General features: G+C 39.4%; 2 protein-coding genes across 5 annotated transcripts in view; both read left to right on the forward strand.

The window, feature by feature from the left end:
• The first annotated feature begins 642 nt into the window (after positions 1-642).
• The window catches only part of LOC107690580 (integrin beta-1-like), a 30,159-nt gene continuing 15,658 nt past the window's right edge, over positions 643-15,143 (forward strand). Inside the window, exons 1-16 of the mRNA XM_016488955.1 lie at positions 643-709; positions 1,003-1,088; positions 1,198-1,402; positions 2,759-2,929; positions 3,011-3,246; positions 3,636-3,791; positions 3,870-3,965; positions 4,127-4,216; positions 4,737-4,877; positions 5,956-6,158; positions 6,238-6,476; positions 6,668-6,890; positions 7,049-7,281; positions 7,799-7,965; positions 8,086-8,551; positions 11,972-11,973. Of these exons, the coding sequence (XP_016344441.1) occupies positions 643-709; positions 1,003-1,088; positions 1,198-1,402; positions 2,759-2,929; positions 3,011-3,246; positions 3,636-3,791; positions 3,870-3,965; positions 4,127-4,216; positions 4,737-4,877; positions 5,956-6,158; positions 6,238-6,476; positions 6,668-6,890; positions 7,049-7,281; positions 7,799-7,965; positions 8,086-8,151 (2,379 nt within the window). The 3' untranslated portion in view covers positions 8,152-8,551; positions 11,972-11,973. The remainder of the gene's footprint in view (positions 710-1,002; positions 1,089-1,197; positions 1,403-2,758; positions 2,930-3,010; positions 3,247-3,635; positions 3,792-3,869; positions 3,966-4,126; positions 4,217-4,736; positions 4,878-5,955; positions 6,159-6,237; positions 6,477-6,667; positions 6,891-7,048; positions 7,282-7,798; positions 7,966-8,085; positions 8,552-11,971; positions 11,974-15,143) is intronic.
• The window catches only part of LOC107690579 (enhancer of polycomb homolog 1-like), an 18,257-nt gene continuing 12,350 nt past the window's right edge, over positions 9,237-15,143 (forward strand). Inside the window, exons 1-2 of one of the 4 annotated variants that reach the window (XM_016488953.1) lie at positions 9,468-9,545; positions 10,361-10,439. Coding sequence is in view for 2 of the 4 variants with exons in the window: in XM_016488951.1 (XP_016344437.1) it covers positions 12,950-13,102 (153 nt within the window). In the remaining 2 variants the exon portion in view is untranslated. Of the gene's footprint in view, positions 9,546-10,091; positions 10,440-12,585; positions 13,103-15,143 lie in introns of those variants that run through there. The other 3 variants (XM_016488952.1, XM_016488954.1, XM_016488951.1) reach the window with 3 other exon arrangements.

A 15,143-nucleotide genomic window follows, 5' to 3' on the forward strand; every position in this document is an offset into this window, starting at 1 on the left:
TCAAGACCTGCTCGCACATCTCACACACACTCAGTACAACCACTGTTATTTTGTTTTGTGTGCTGTTTCAGAAATATTCTTCATATGCCTACAGGACTTTTAAGGTGTACTGTGACCTGGAGTGTAACACAAGACATCAGGGAAAGTTGAGCATATAAACATTTACTTCAGAAACATACAATTCTAGGAGGAACCTTAGGAGCATGTGTTAAGGTGAGTAACTAAGCTTTTTTCACTTTTATATTTTCACTTAAAATGACCATGAAATCTCATGACATTTCACTAGTCATAGATTATGTAAGTTAATATTGTGTAGTATATATACTAAGTATATATATATATATATATATATATATATATATATATATATATACGTACCCACTGTGTATATATATATATATATATACAGTATATGCTGTATATCCTGTGTGCCCTTCCTTTTTTAATGGCAATCTACTTTTGATGCAAAGAGTATTATATTTCTTATACAAAAGAGTCGATTATTAACACACATTTTAAAAAATATAGTGAACAGTATACAGTTTATGTGAGTATCGGACAAGGATTTTGTGTATTTGTAAGTGATTGCTCTCTCTCCCTCCCTGATGTGTTTCTGTAAAATGTATGTTCTTCTGCATTTAGATGAATATGAAGGTGGTGTTAATATCAGCTCTACTAGGATTTGTCTCTCATGTCAGAGCAAAAACAGGTAATACAAGTCATTTATCGCCAACAACATGACTACTTTCTAGTGCCTTAGGGGGCATTCTTTCAATGTTTAGGTTTATGAGTTTTTTGTATGAATAAGTGAACTGCTTCGTCATAAATACAAAGAAAAAACGTTAAAAATACCCTCTTGTTATTCTGCAAAAGATCTACTTGTTGGCTTTTATTTTCATAATGCTTTAATCACTGGGAAATGATTATTTGAATCTGGTGTAACATTGTACAATGTTAGCTCTTGCCTTCTAAATTTGCAGTGTATATGTGTTTTGCGTTCAGACAGCAATATATGCATTTCTGCAAATGCCAAAACATGTGGAGAGTGTATTCAGATTGGGCCACAGTGTGCGTGGTGCAAAATTCCTGTAAGTTATTTTGTCTTCAACATTTGATCATCTTATCCTGACTCTGGAAGATGATCCGAGTCTTACTGGTACATGTGTGCTTAGCAAGTGTCTGCTTGCATCTTAACAGGATTTCAAACCTTCACGCTGTGATGACAAGGAGTCTCTGGAAAAGGCTGGTTGCACTGCACTTGGCATAGAAAACCCTCGAGGAATAGTCACCATCGACAAGAACAAACCCGTCACAAACCGTAAAATTGATGGGGAACAGAATCTGAGGCCTGATGAGATCACCCAGATTCAGCCACAGAAACTCACCCTGCACCTCCGATCAGGTACTGGACCCCGTCTGTGAACCACAAAAACATCACTGGATGTGTCTCAAAATGTGTTGTGAGATATGAATCCGGACAAGTTCATTCAAAACGACATTTCATCATTTACTCAGCCTTATGTTGTTCCAAACCTGTATGATTTCTTTAGTGGACCACAGGAGTGTTTCTGAAGAACATAATTACCATAAACGTACTATAAATGTGTACCGTATGACTCATTGCGTCATATTACAAATCTTCTAAATCCACACGTAAGACTTGTGAAAGAAAATGGCATGCACTATATTCGCAAAAAAAACAACTTCTCACTAATGAACAAATCATTCGTTTGAGTTGAATCTTTTCACTGAGCCAGTCTGAATGTCTAGTAGTTCACACTGTAAAAAATGACCGTGAATTTAATGGTAAAAGACTGTAAAAATGCTACAGTAAAAACCTGTTAAATGGTTAACAGTAAATTCCCCTACTATATACGGTGAAAAACTGTATTGGACATTACATGTATTGGACATTAATTTTATGGTAGTATACCGTTTTTGAAAGTGGAAAAAGACTATAATTTACAGTGAATAACCGTAAATTGACACTCCCAGAATTCCCTGCGTTACATTTCAAATGTAATGTTTTTTTGTTGAAATAACTGTTTTTTCTTATCAGTTTTGTATATTAGGGTTGCGTGTTACACCTAATGTTGTTAAATTAATGTTCATTGCATTATTTCAGTGTCATGTGTGTTACCATGATGGTGTTTAGTGTCTGTGTGAATGACACTGGGCTTTGGTTCCTCATGTGACTTTCTCAGCACCACCTGCATTTGGTGGTTATCAGTGTATTACAAAGGTACAAAACAGATTTCAGTACTTCAATAGGTTGGTATATTAACATTATATCAGTTAATGAAATTACGGTATTTAACTGTAAATTTAAGTTAAAACCTAAAACGTTGCTACTGTATTTTTTACGGTAAAATTCCGGCAACCTCAGCATTTTTTTTACAGTGCACGAATGGGATTGATTCGGTCCTCAAGTTCACCCACCGACTGACTCGATGCGGCAGCGACTGTCACTGGACAGGAAGATTATCTGTGACTTAATGATTCAAATTTCTGTTTGTCAAACAAAGCTATTATATGACTTAAGAAGATTTGTAATGTATTGCACAAGTCAAAAAAAAAGTCAAAGGTCTGCAAGGGCATGTGGGTGAGTCAATGATGACAGATTTTTTATTGATTTACTATTAAGTTAACTATTACTTTATTAGTAAGCATAGTAATGGGAGTCTTATCACCTAAAATATAAGTTTAGAAAACTGGTCGTAGCATATTTCTTTTTGTCTCTCGTCTTTTCACACTGCAGGTGAATCTCAGAAGTTTCCTTTCACGTTCAAGAGGGCAGAAGATTATCCCATCGATCTGTACTTCCTGATGGATCTCAGCGACTCCATGCGGAGTAATCTTGAGAATGTCAAGAACCTGGGAACTGAACTTGCCAGGGCGATGAAGCACATCACGAAAGACCTGCGGATAGGTTAGGAGGACATGCATGCTCACATTCACACCAGCCTACACTCTTAAAGCTGTTAAATGATCTGCTAACTCTCGCTTGCAGGTTTTGGTTCATTCTTGGAGAAACTGGTTATGCCTTTCATTCTGATGACACCGAAGTATCTGAAGAACCCATGTTTTCCAAATGACTGCTCAGCGCCCTTCAGCTACAAAAACGTCCTGAACTTGACAGATGATGGTGCATTGTTCTCCCAAGAAGTCAGTAAGCAGAAAACGTCTGGAAACCTGGACTCTCCCGAGGCAGGATTTGATGCAATCATGCAAGTTGTGGTCTGCACGGTGAGTCGATCTGAACATTCCATAAATGCCACAGAGCTATGGGCAAAGTCAAAGTCGTGTTGTACTTGCCCTGCAAATGGCTGTGTCCACATCGACTTTCCTTTTATTCCAATAAAATAGTTTTTCTAATAGTAAAAGCTTCAAATTTTGAATTTCAGAAGCTGTACACAAAGTTTCAGTTAATGTAAACAGGAAATTACTTCAACACCATCTTCATAAATTAATTCTAACTGTAGCCTGAGGGTTCTGATTTAATTATCAAACACTAACCATGTAGTCAACGTGTGACTGAGCCTTTGTAAAATCAGAAACACAATCAATATTCTCATTGAGTCCTAGGGAGCAGCATGAAGCTGTGTTCTGTTAGCTGTGTTTTCATTGTATCTCAGGAAGTGATCGGCTGGAGGAATGTCACTCGCCTCCTTGTGTTCTCCACGGATGCTGGATTCCATTTAGCTGGAGATGGAAAACTAGGTGGCATCGTTCGTCCAAATGACGGGAAATGCCATCTTGAGAATAATATGTACACCATGAGCAACTACTTTGTAAGTATGAGTTTTATAGATAGATAGATAGATAGAAATGTCAGAGTGTGTCTTTCATTTCAGTTGTTTTTTTTACAGGACTACCCCACCATCTCTCAGCTGGTAGACACACTGAGTGACAACAACATTCAGACCATCTTTGCTGTGACAGAGCAATTCCGGGATCTTTATCAGGTGTGTGCAATGCGTATATTATATCTTCTCCACATTGCAACAACATCATGTTCATCATCTCATAATATAAGCATCTGGTTTAACTCAGATTGTAGTCTGTATTGACTCATATGCATCTATATATGTGTGTGTGTGTGTGTGTGTGTGTGTGTGTGCAATAGGAACTGTCTGCTCTAATCCCTAAATCAGCAGTGGGGACACTGTCTACCAACTCTTCCAATGTCATCCAGCTCATCATTGATGCATATAATGTGAGTTCAAGTTATACATCAAATATCTCTGTCAGTAATGGTTGGCTGTGGTCAACTCTAGTTCCTTTTAGAGTTAAAAGGAAGTGAAACCAAAACCACTGTTTCTCTTTTCTTGCTTGCAAAAGATTTTACTTGACAGCCCGTTCCCACGCATAAGGGTTGTTTATAATCTTAAATATGTACTCAGTCCATTTGAATGATCAGAAAAAGGGTAAGAGGCGTATTGCTCAGTCAGATCAACAGTTCTGCCACCAGTAAAATTAGAAGTTTAAAGGCACAGTGCACCTAAAAATGAAAATTCTGTCATCATTTACTCACCCTCATGTCATTCCAAATCTTCCTCCTTCTGTGAAACAAAAAAGATATTTTGAAGTACTGAATTTCCAAATATCTTCTTTTGTATCCCACACAATAAAGAAAGCCATACAGGTTTAAAACACCATGAGAGCGAATAAATTATGACAGAATTTGAGTGAACTATCCCTTTAATTAACACTCTTTGTTTAATTGTGTCCGTCAGTCTTTGTCCTCAGAGGTCATTCTTGAGGACAGCAAGCTACCTGCTGGTGTGTCCATCTCCTACATCTCCCACTGCAAGAATGGATTGAGTGAAAAAGGAGAAAATGGTCGAAAGTGCTCCAACATCTCTATTGGGGATGAGGTGAGAGAGTGAATGCAATAAATGCCATCTGAACTTGTCTGTAGAGTGACTCCATTTTGCTAGCTGTAGCTTAAGCTTAGTGCACAAGTTATCATATGGTAGCAAAATTCCAGCTCATTGCCATTCACCAATGATATTCTAGTTTGCATACATTTAAGACACATACCAGTTCAGACTGTAGCAGCACTGAGCAACACCCAATGAAATTGCAAAAGGAAAGACTGGGAGAGGAGAGCAAGTTGTTGGGGGGAAAAAAATAGTTCTAATAACTAGTTCCAACTAGTTATTTTTATTTTCAATTGTGTGTAAATCAGTGCTAAGCAATCTCCATGTTGCACTATTTCAGTGCTGATAAACTGATGGTGTATAAGACGCAGGTTTTTAGATGAAATACTGCATCCTAAAGTGGCACATGCTAGAAAAATAGGTTAAATTTATGGTAAAAATTGGCAGCTGTGATTGCCAGAAATTCACCATAAAATTAATGTGACAATGTTTTAAATATTATGAGATGGCATATTTGTGCCTGTACATTTTACAACATAAAATTGTTTGTAATGTAACAGAGTTCTGATAACTTATTAGGGTTTGCAGTGCACATGACAATAAAATAATGAAATAAACAAATAAACATGAACTGTAACACAAAACATCCTAATATACATTACTGATAACAAAAGTGACAATAAACTAAATCATATAAAATATAATCATATGTGTTGATGTGCCACACAGGGACTTCTGGAAATGTCCCTTTTTTTTAGTCCTGTTTTTCACCATAAATTATATGGTAGTTCATAGTCTTTACTTGCAAAAACCATACATTTAAAAGTATTTTATGGTAAAATTACATATAGTGTGATGTTAAACCATTTTCTGTTTTTCACTGTATATGGTAAGATAGGCTGCAATCAAACAATACATTTTTACTGTAGTGTTTAAAAGCTTTTTCTGTAAAAATTCCAACTGTTTTTACAGTACACGACTGTTTAGTGAATCTCTAAATGTGTACAAAGAGCGCCTTATTTGTAATGTGCACGAGGCCTTAGCATTCAAAACAACGTGTTGTGCCTCATAGGTGACGTTTGATATAGAAATCACGGCTACAGGCTGTCCGTCTAAAAATAAATCAGAGACTGTAAAGATCAAGCCGCAGGGCTTCACTGAGGAGGTGGAGATCGTCCTCAACTTCATCTGTGAATGTGAGTGTCATAAAGACGGAATCCCGAACAGTCCGGAGTGTAGCGGCGGCCATGGCACTCTGGAGTGTGGAGTATGCAGGTGTGAGAGGTGGTTAATCTCATATGCAAATGCAGATCATTTGACGATCATTCTGATTCAATGTTATCTCTCATATCAGGTGTAATGAAGGCCGGCTAGGCAGATTATGTGAGTGCAGCCAAGATGAGTTCCTGACAGATGATCTGGACGCGAATTGCCGCGTGGATAACAGGACGGACGTCTGCAGCAACAATGGAGAATGTGTCTGTGGAACGTGTGAGTGTAAGAAAAGAGACAACCCAGAGGAGATATACAGCGGAAAGTTCTGCGAGTGTGACAACTTCAGCTGTGACCGCTCCAACAACAAGCTCTGCGGAGGTAGGCTACAACACATCGAGAATTTGCACTTCTGTCTTTTGCTGTATTTTTCTCACATATTTTATTGTTGTGAATGAATTCTGCTCTTTAGATATTTGTACTGGAAAACAAGGCAAAAATACTGAGCAAGAAATTCATTTTTTGCAGTGAATTAGGACATATTTATTATTAAGGCATTCTTTTCCCCACAGGTCATGGTCGATGCGAGTGCAAAAAGTGTATCTGTGACGCCAATTACAAAGGAAGTGCTTGCGAATGCCCTTTGGACACCTCCACCTGTCTGGCCAGTAACAAACTGATCTGTAACGGTCGGGGCACCTGCGAATGCGGCGTGTGTAAATGTACCGACCAAAGATTTGAGGGTCCAACCTGTGAAATCTGCCCAACCTGCCCAAGAATTTGCACAAAACACAAGTGAGTTATTGGCGGAGCATTTGCTAATGAGGTTAGGCTAACATAGATAACCCAGTAGGTTGAACTACTGGCTTGTAGTCAGTTTTGTATCTGAATAACTTGTCGTGCTCTAAAACAGTGTTTCGCACTAAATACATTCCTCTGTGTTTTGCTTAAAGGGACTGTGTTGAGTGCCAACAATTTGGCACAGGTAGCAAGAAACATACATGTGAGATTGACTGCAGATCCTTCAGTCTAACAGCAGTGAAGACTAAGGAGGAACTTCCTCAGCCCAATGACCAGCCCTACATCAATCTCTGCAAAGAGCGCGACGTTGATGACTGCTGGTTCTTCTTCACCTACGCTACCAAGAACGATGACAACATTGATGTCCTTGTGGCTGAAAAAAAGGGTAAAAATGATGGACAAATGTTACCAAGTACCAGAGGTGCGGGAAGATGTTTTCGGTTGGGGGTGCTGTGTGTGTCTGTGTTGGGTGAAGGGGGGGGCCTTTTGCGCCATTATCTCCTTGTATTAAAGTTAATCTTGTTCGCATTCTGTACAGTTCATGTCTCCTACTTCCCGCGTCCCTGCCAATTACAATTCTTTTTACAAATATTAAATACAAATATGAGTACTGGACTCTTAACTTCTAAAGTAAACCTGATTGCTTTTTCTTTTTGAATGCACCTGTCACTTCCGTGAAATTGCAACAATTAACAAACGAAAATTATCCAATCAATTCCCAATAGATAAAATCAAGTCCCACCCTACATTTTTTCTTGTTTGAGACTCGGATATACATCACAACAGTGGAAAAAGACGACTGCAACTTCTGTTTCTTGCAGACTCTCTTATTTCATAGCTATTGATAACTAGTTTACAAGTTTTACCTTGTTTCCCATAATGCTTTGTGCCTGTGTTCACAGAGTGTCCCTCTGGCCCTGACATCATCCCCATCGTAGCGGGTGTGGTCGCAGGAATCGTTCTGATTGGTTTAGCACTTCTGCTCATCTGGAAGCTGCTCATGATTATTCATGACCGCAGAGAGTTCGCCAAGTTCGAGAAAGAGAAGATGAATGCCAGATGGGACACAGTATGCACCTCTTTATTAATATTTATTTTTTAATATTGCAAATAAATACATTTTAAGGGGTTCATACTGAACATGCTATGAGAAAAATACTGGGATAATAATACCTACTGTTCTGTTTAGGGTGACAACCCCATCTACAAGAGTGCTGTGACAACTGTGGTGAACCCCAAATATGAGGGAAATTGATGGATCTTCAGGATGGCTTGCAGCAGTGGTTCTCAGATGGTCTTTGCTTCATCGCCCAGATTTTACATCGGTGACCTAGTATAGTATCATAAACTGTATTTAAAGTAATCTGGAACCGTTTTTGACTTTGGACCAAAATACCCACTCATACCCACTTGTCAACAACAGTTTTATCCTCCCTTTTAAATGTTGGGTCCCAACCTCCCAGTTGAGAACTGATTTGTAAGCTAGTTTCTTATTGCTTGATTATATTTCTGTATTTTGTAATGTTTATATGTAAGTATCGAACTCCTCATTTCCCGTGAGATTATGGTTTTCCAGAGCACAAGAAGTCACAACAAGATTCACCAATGATTATTATTTTTGAAAACGTTCTATAAAGCCAATAAAACAGTGTGGGGTTTATTAAATACAGTATTGATAGTCTCATTGTGTGGGTGACATTTTTTTCGCCATGCTAGTCAGTGGCTGTTTGTATTTGGGGGAGGGGCGTGCTCATTCTAGAGAGCATTTGATTGGACAAAAATATGTCTGGTGTAAGATGAGTCATCAATGTTTTATGAATGTGAAACTGAATGTATATATCTGCTGAAATTCAATTTTGGATGATAACTACACACGAAAAAATGTACAAGAGTTTTTAAAACTAATTTACTCCTAAAGGGTGCATATAAGTACAGTAAAGGTACATATTAGCACCCAAAATCTACATATTAGTACCCAAATAGTACATATTTGTACCTTTTGAAAAGGTACCGCCTCAGCGACAGCTTTTGTGTAACTATAATTTTTAAACAATCACACTAAAGGCTTTTGTTTTTCGGTTTCTATTGTGCTTGTTTTCCCTGCTACCACAGTAGTATTTAGTTGTATTCAATACCGACAACGGTTAAAAAAAGAACAATAGAACAAGACAATAGAAGGGGTTAAGTGTATTTTTGCAGCAATTAGTTCTGCCACAGCATCTCTTCATGCTGCTACTTGGATCATATGCCTGAAGCCTCCCACAGGTGATTGGTGCCACTCACTGACCAATCAGGCGGCGTCTCGCTGCCATTGCAAAGTTATTAACCCTGTGGCAGTCTCGGTCTGTCCCCGGGGTCTGCTTACAGCCTTAATATGACTCAAATAACTCCTTCATTTCCCTGCCGGATCTTTTAACGGGGTTGCGTTGTCTTCATTTAACCGAGGAGATTCTCTAATCGCTGTGTCGAACGGAAGGCAAAAGACGAGAGAGAGAGAGAGAGAGAGAGCGAGCGCGAGAGAGACTGTCTGACGACTGTACCGTTTGTTTGCCAAACACCACCTTGATGCGTTACACCGTTACGCCGTCTAAACCACTGAAATGTGGCAAATTCAGGACAGACCCGTGGAGATCTCTGGAGCTAGAGCTGGTAAGTGCCGACTATCTGTCTGCCTCCCGTTTATAAAGTGGATTGATCGATTAATGTTTTGATAACATAAAGGTTTGCTGAATGAGCGAGTCCAACTGTAAACTTGGCAGGCGAGCGTCAGCATATTCCCAACATCATTATGCCACATCAGCCCGGAAAATAAACTCAAAATATCTTCCCAAATAAGCTCCGCCTTGATAACGGCACACTTTGATAAAATGTCGGAATTGTATGATCGCTCGCGAGCTGTTTGGGGGTTGAAACAAAGCCGAAGGTGCACTTTTCGCGCAGGTTAAATATCTGCAGAAGGCTTTGACTGCGGATGGCCGCATCATCTCCGCACATTAACTGCGAGTCTACGTGTCATCCTCTTTAAAAGCTTGCCACGACTCGTTTTTTTTCCTGTCAGATATGTTTTTTTCCGCGGTTAGCCAAAATAGGAGCAGCTTTTATATGCTCTTCCGCTCCGCGAGCTTCATATTGCGTGAGCGCCCGTTGTTCCTTTAACGTACTTAGAATCCGGATTGGAGTTACATAATTGTGAACGGTCAAACGGATTTGCGAGCGAAAATGCGTTATTGTTCAGTGTTTTAACATGGTGGCGCTATTGCAGATTTGTCTTTTATTAATTCAACGTAGGAAACAACAGGCAGCAATGATGTAACGTTTCCTCTTTGTTGGTACAAGAAAGCTGTGTGCATTTGCACTTATGTCATAATTTGGCTGTTGTCCTAGAGATATGGCAGCACCTTCACCCTTGAGGTCAAGAGTATGGTCATGGTCAATGCTCATGTTTATGTCAATATGTGTGACAGGGATGGACGATGACGGACTGATTGTTACCCCTCTGGAGGGTCAGACAGGTACAGAGGTGTGGGTCTTCTGGGAGTGGAGGTAAACCCACACTTGCACTAGATCATATCTTGGGTGCTTTATCTTAGACACTGCATATCAGAAAATGCACCCATAAACACATGCGATTACATCATATGTTGTTAATGCATGTTTTTTTTTTTTATAGTTGCACACTTATATCTGGATGTTTTTTTTGTGCTTTATGTATTGTGGTCTTATGATGTAAGGTGGTTATGATGTAAGTGCATGTATGTATGAAGATGTATGCAGGAGAAAGTATATATGACTGCTTTAACAGACAGAAAGGGAATGGTGAATGTTTTTGCAGTGAAATGTGATCTTATGGGCATCTCATTACTGCCATGAGGCACTTGTCTCTTTGCGTCTAGTTGGAATAGTGTTTGAGATTGCTGCAACATCAATAAGATAAAGCTGGGGATAAATCTCCTTTTAAAGGGAAAATTTTGGGCTTTGTCATCTTTGACCAAGCTTGATTCAAGCTGCAATGCTTCCCTGATGTTCCTGTGAAAACTGCATGTGTGAAGACATACAAAGGAACAAAATGTTGTTCCTCACAGGGCCATAGTGTTACAAATATAAACATACATATGCCTAACCTACTGATAGAAGTAATTTAACATTTATGCAGCTGTCAAATCATTGTATAAGTAGGACTTTATTAAAGGAATGTTGCTAGTTAAGTTAAGGTTACTCTGAAGTGACTCGTAATGAATTAGGTCAGTAACACAAACAAGACGTTCACATAGAAAAGTAATCTCACTTCAGAAGGATGATCAAATAACTTTATAGCTTGGATATCAAATATGATTTTACTTTGTATTAAAATAGCCTCAGATGCTGAGATGGCATTAAATAAAATAATACTACTACTAAGGGTGCTTTCACACTTGGTTCGATTGTTTGGTCCGAACCAGAGTTTGATTGCATCCCCCGACTGGACTGTGTTCACATTATATTATTTGGGTCCAAACCGCTGTTCGTTTACATCATCAAGCCAGCAGCTGTTTACCCCGTTGCTTAGTAACGACTGCGCCAGAGAAGGCGACAAAATGCGTAGCATTGCTCTCTTCAATTTTATATTTATGTTTTTGAACCGTTGGTTTTGTTTCCAAATTAGCTTCAGTACATAACGGCACTCACGTCTGTCTTACGAATGTACTACAAATGCTCTAAAGAATTCTGAAGGTGAACAGAAATGATGCAGCTCGTCAGGAAAGTGAGTGAAACGCACAAACACATTTTTATCAAATAATATGTCATTAATAGCGGTTCACTTCTGTGATTTGGTACGATTGCGTTCACATCAGCAGCAAACCGTACCGGAGATCACTTGAACCGTGCTCCAGACCACCCCTTTTAAGAGGACTCTGGTACGGTTCGCGGGTGCGCACCCAAGTTCGGAAGACCGCGTTCACATCATCCAAACGAACCGAACTCTGACGTCAATCGAACCCGGGTACGCAACAAATGTGCTAGTGTGAAAGCACCCCAACTTTTACAGGTTTTTTTTTTTTTTTTTTTACTGGGTGATGAATATACATTTTTTAAAGCAGTCCTTCAAGCATTTTGATGAACTTGATAAGTAGTTATAATATTTAATTTCGAAGTTGCAGGGTTAATATTCAAATGTTACATTGATTTGAAACTCTATATAATTTATCTTTTTTTTATTATTCTTTTGACAGGAAAAGCATTGGTTACATTGCGTTTATTATTATTATTATTATTATTATTTTACAGCTAATTTAGAAAGGTTTTGTGACCAATGTGAAATGAAACCAACTTCTGTAAGTAAGGGAAGTCTATAATGAATTGTTTTTATTTGTTTGTTTTTTTTAAAGTGAAAATTTATTTTTCAAATACTTATTTTTCAATCATGGAACAGGCAGCAGTAATTGAAGGCAATGAAATGCAGCCCTTCTGTCATTAGGTCAACTGTTTTTGCCTTGTGCTGTCATTGACTACAAGATGGATTTAGTAGAAAAGCACTTCACCGACAGCCAAATACTAATCGGTTAAGAACGAGCGTCTTTGTATAGACTTTATTAGTCTGTCGTCATTTTTCCCATATCGGTTAAATTGTATATCTTAAGCACACCGGCGAAAAAGACATGTTTTTTGAAGAGGCGCGCTCTGCAGAAGGTATGGGGAGTGGTTTTCACTCCCTCCCCCGTGTCTTCGAGCTCCACAAGCGCATGCGTTGTAAGCCCATGTGGGAATGGCTGATCTGGGATCGGGGGGTTGGGCCGCTAAACACGAGCGGACCGTTAAAGAGTGTTTTTAATGTCCGCCATGTTGGCCATGGCGCACTGAGCCTGGAATCAGGGACCGGAGCGCGCTGGAAACACACACCGAGAGAGAGCGACCGACACCCGGCCTCGCGCCTCCGCTCGCCCCGCCACCTCCACCGAGCGACCCGTGCACTGCTGGACACCGAACCGGCATCATCCATGAGAACTTTAATCGGACCAGTAGGGAACATTAGGGGATCGGATAGATTTATGCTGCATCTCGAATTATAAAGAAAAATGAGTAAACTGTCGTTTCGGGCGCGGGCGCTGGACGCTTCCAAGCCTCTACCCGTCTTCCGCTGCGAGGACCTGCCCGACCTGCACGAATATGCGTCTATTAACCGGGCAGTGCCACAGATGCCCACGGGGATGGAGAAAGACGAGGAATCGGTACGTTTTATTGCTTAGAGTCATGTATTTTGAAAACAATTTCAGTTTTATTGTCAGAGGCGCGTCCCTTGCTTCTCTGCGCCAGTGTACACAAAATGGCCGCCATTTTTCCTGCAGAAAAGCGTCAAATATGTCGCTACCGTCCGAGACGGCCGAGGTTTAGTATATTGGGCCCAAACGTTAGAGGTTTTTCTCTACAAATATAACCTCGGAGGTAATTACTATGCAGTATTTATGTCTGTAGACGGTTTACGGAGTACAAAGGAGTCACGTGACCACGGGCAAAGCGACCATTTTGTTGATTATCTTGGGGCTCCGTGGAGGTGCAGTACCGCGCACTGATCTGAGGGGGCGCCAATCTGCGCCCTTACATACACAACAATCACCGATTAACACCCAGCAAAACAATCTGTGCAGTATTCTCTCATATTTGAACGTTCCAAAATCTCAATGTTTTATTTTCTAAAGAGACATAAGGTTCAGTGAGAATAGTTGTAATGTCAATTGAAGCATTAGTATATATTTTTTTAATCGGATGTGTTTTGCATTTACGTGCATTGTGAAAGGCATTATTAGCGAATGCATCTCTGAATTGACAGAGGAAGCCTATCTGGCCCTACCGGTCTGTTTAGGTGTACGCAATGATCCGTTTGACCGGTGCAGGGGCGCACGAGGCCTTGTTTTGTTTTCTCAACAGAGGCAACTGGAGCTCTTGACAGCTGCATTTCATCTGTACATCCGCATCATGCAAGCAAACATTATGCACTTCTCATGAAATACAGTCTTCTATTTTTTTTTTTTTTTTAGCAACTACTAATGTGGAAATATAGATGAGATCCATTAAAATTAAATTACTTCCCCCTTTAAATTTTTCTGTGTATTTCTGTATTTGTTTCTCAGTTGTGATTTTTAATGCATAAAAATAAATCAGTGTTTTAAACTAAATTGTGCTTGTTTCACATATCTGTGATTTTAAATCATTTCTATAATGTGTCTGAATGAGAATGTTTCACATTTTCTGCGCAGCTCTGATAATGTGTGCAGATGTGCAGGGGTAAATATGTATGCAGTAAACATGTCTGTCTAAAAGCGATGGTGTGAAAATACTGGCTAACCTCAGCACTCTGGGGCAGGTGGCAAGAGTAATGCTCTCTCTGGTGTTTGTGTGAGACGGCGGAGTGAAGATGCTGCTCTCCCACTCAAAGTGTTTTATCATATGCTAATAATGGGGTCTCTGGGGGTCAGGGCTGTCAGATGATGCTCTGGTGTCTTTTTTACTTCAGGGACCAACATTAGTGCTTGATCTATGTGGATTTTTAATGATGGATGATATTAGGTCTGCGATGAGGCTTTCATTAGTGTACATCATTTTATATCAGTATAACAATCAGTGTTTTTTTTTTTCTTGAAAATTATGTGCATATGTACATTGATTACCCAATTTTTACATACAGTAAAATAGAGGTCAGTGTCTGCCGTCTGGGATTGTTTTTTGAGCACGTGTAATTGTTTGTGCTGGCGTGCCAGTGTTTTGGTACGGTTTGCATCTGACAGATCCGGCTCTGCTGTGTCAGGGGTTTGCTTGGTGGGGGCTAGGCTTCGGTCGCAATGGTCAATTAGTACAATCTGTATGTGTTTTGATGTTTTTAGAAGTGGTAGCTTATTTATTGTGCTGACAATGTACTGTGCTGTTTGACAGTTTGCATATTAAAGCGTCTTCCCCATTTAGACTACTACTACTCACCTGGCCACTGCATTGTTTTGCACGTGCACGGTTGCATTCTTATTTTGAATTTATCAGAAATTAGATGTTTTTACTACTATATGCTTTTTAGGGCTATATTGTGTCACTGTATTTGATTGTGCGTGTATATAGCATTTCTTTCTCATGTTAATACATCTACACTTGTTTCAGCATTTTGCATTTATATGTGCATTATTTGGTAATTATAAAAATAACAATTATGCACAAGGCAGTCTAAATAAGCTCAAAATTGATACAATGATGGTAATTATCCAACAAAAATAAAATGATGCATTT

Source organism: Sinocyclocheilus anshuiensis, unplaced genomic scaffold (assembly GCF_001515605.1).
Source record: "Sinocyclocheilus anshuiensis isolate Anshui unplaced genomic scaffold, SAMN03320099.WGS_v1.1 scaffold2347, whole genome shotgun sequence".
Classification (NCBI taxonomy): domain Eukaryota; kingdom Metazoa; phylum Chordata; class Actinopteri; order Cypriniformes; family Cyprinidae; genus Sinocyclocheilus; species Sinocyclocheilus anshuiensis.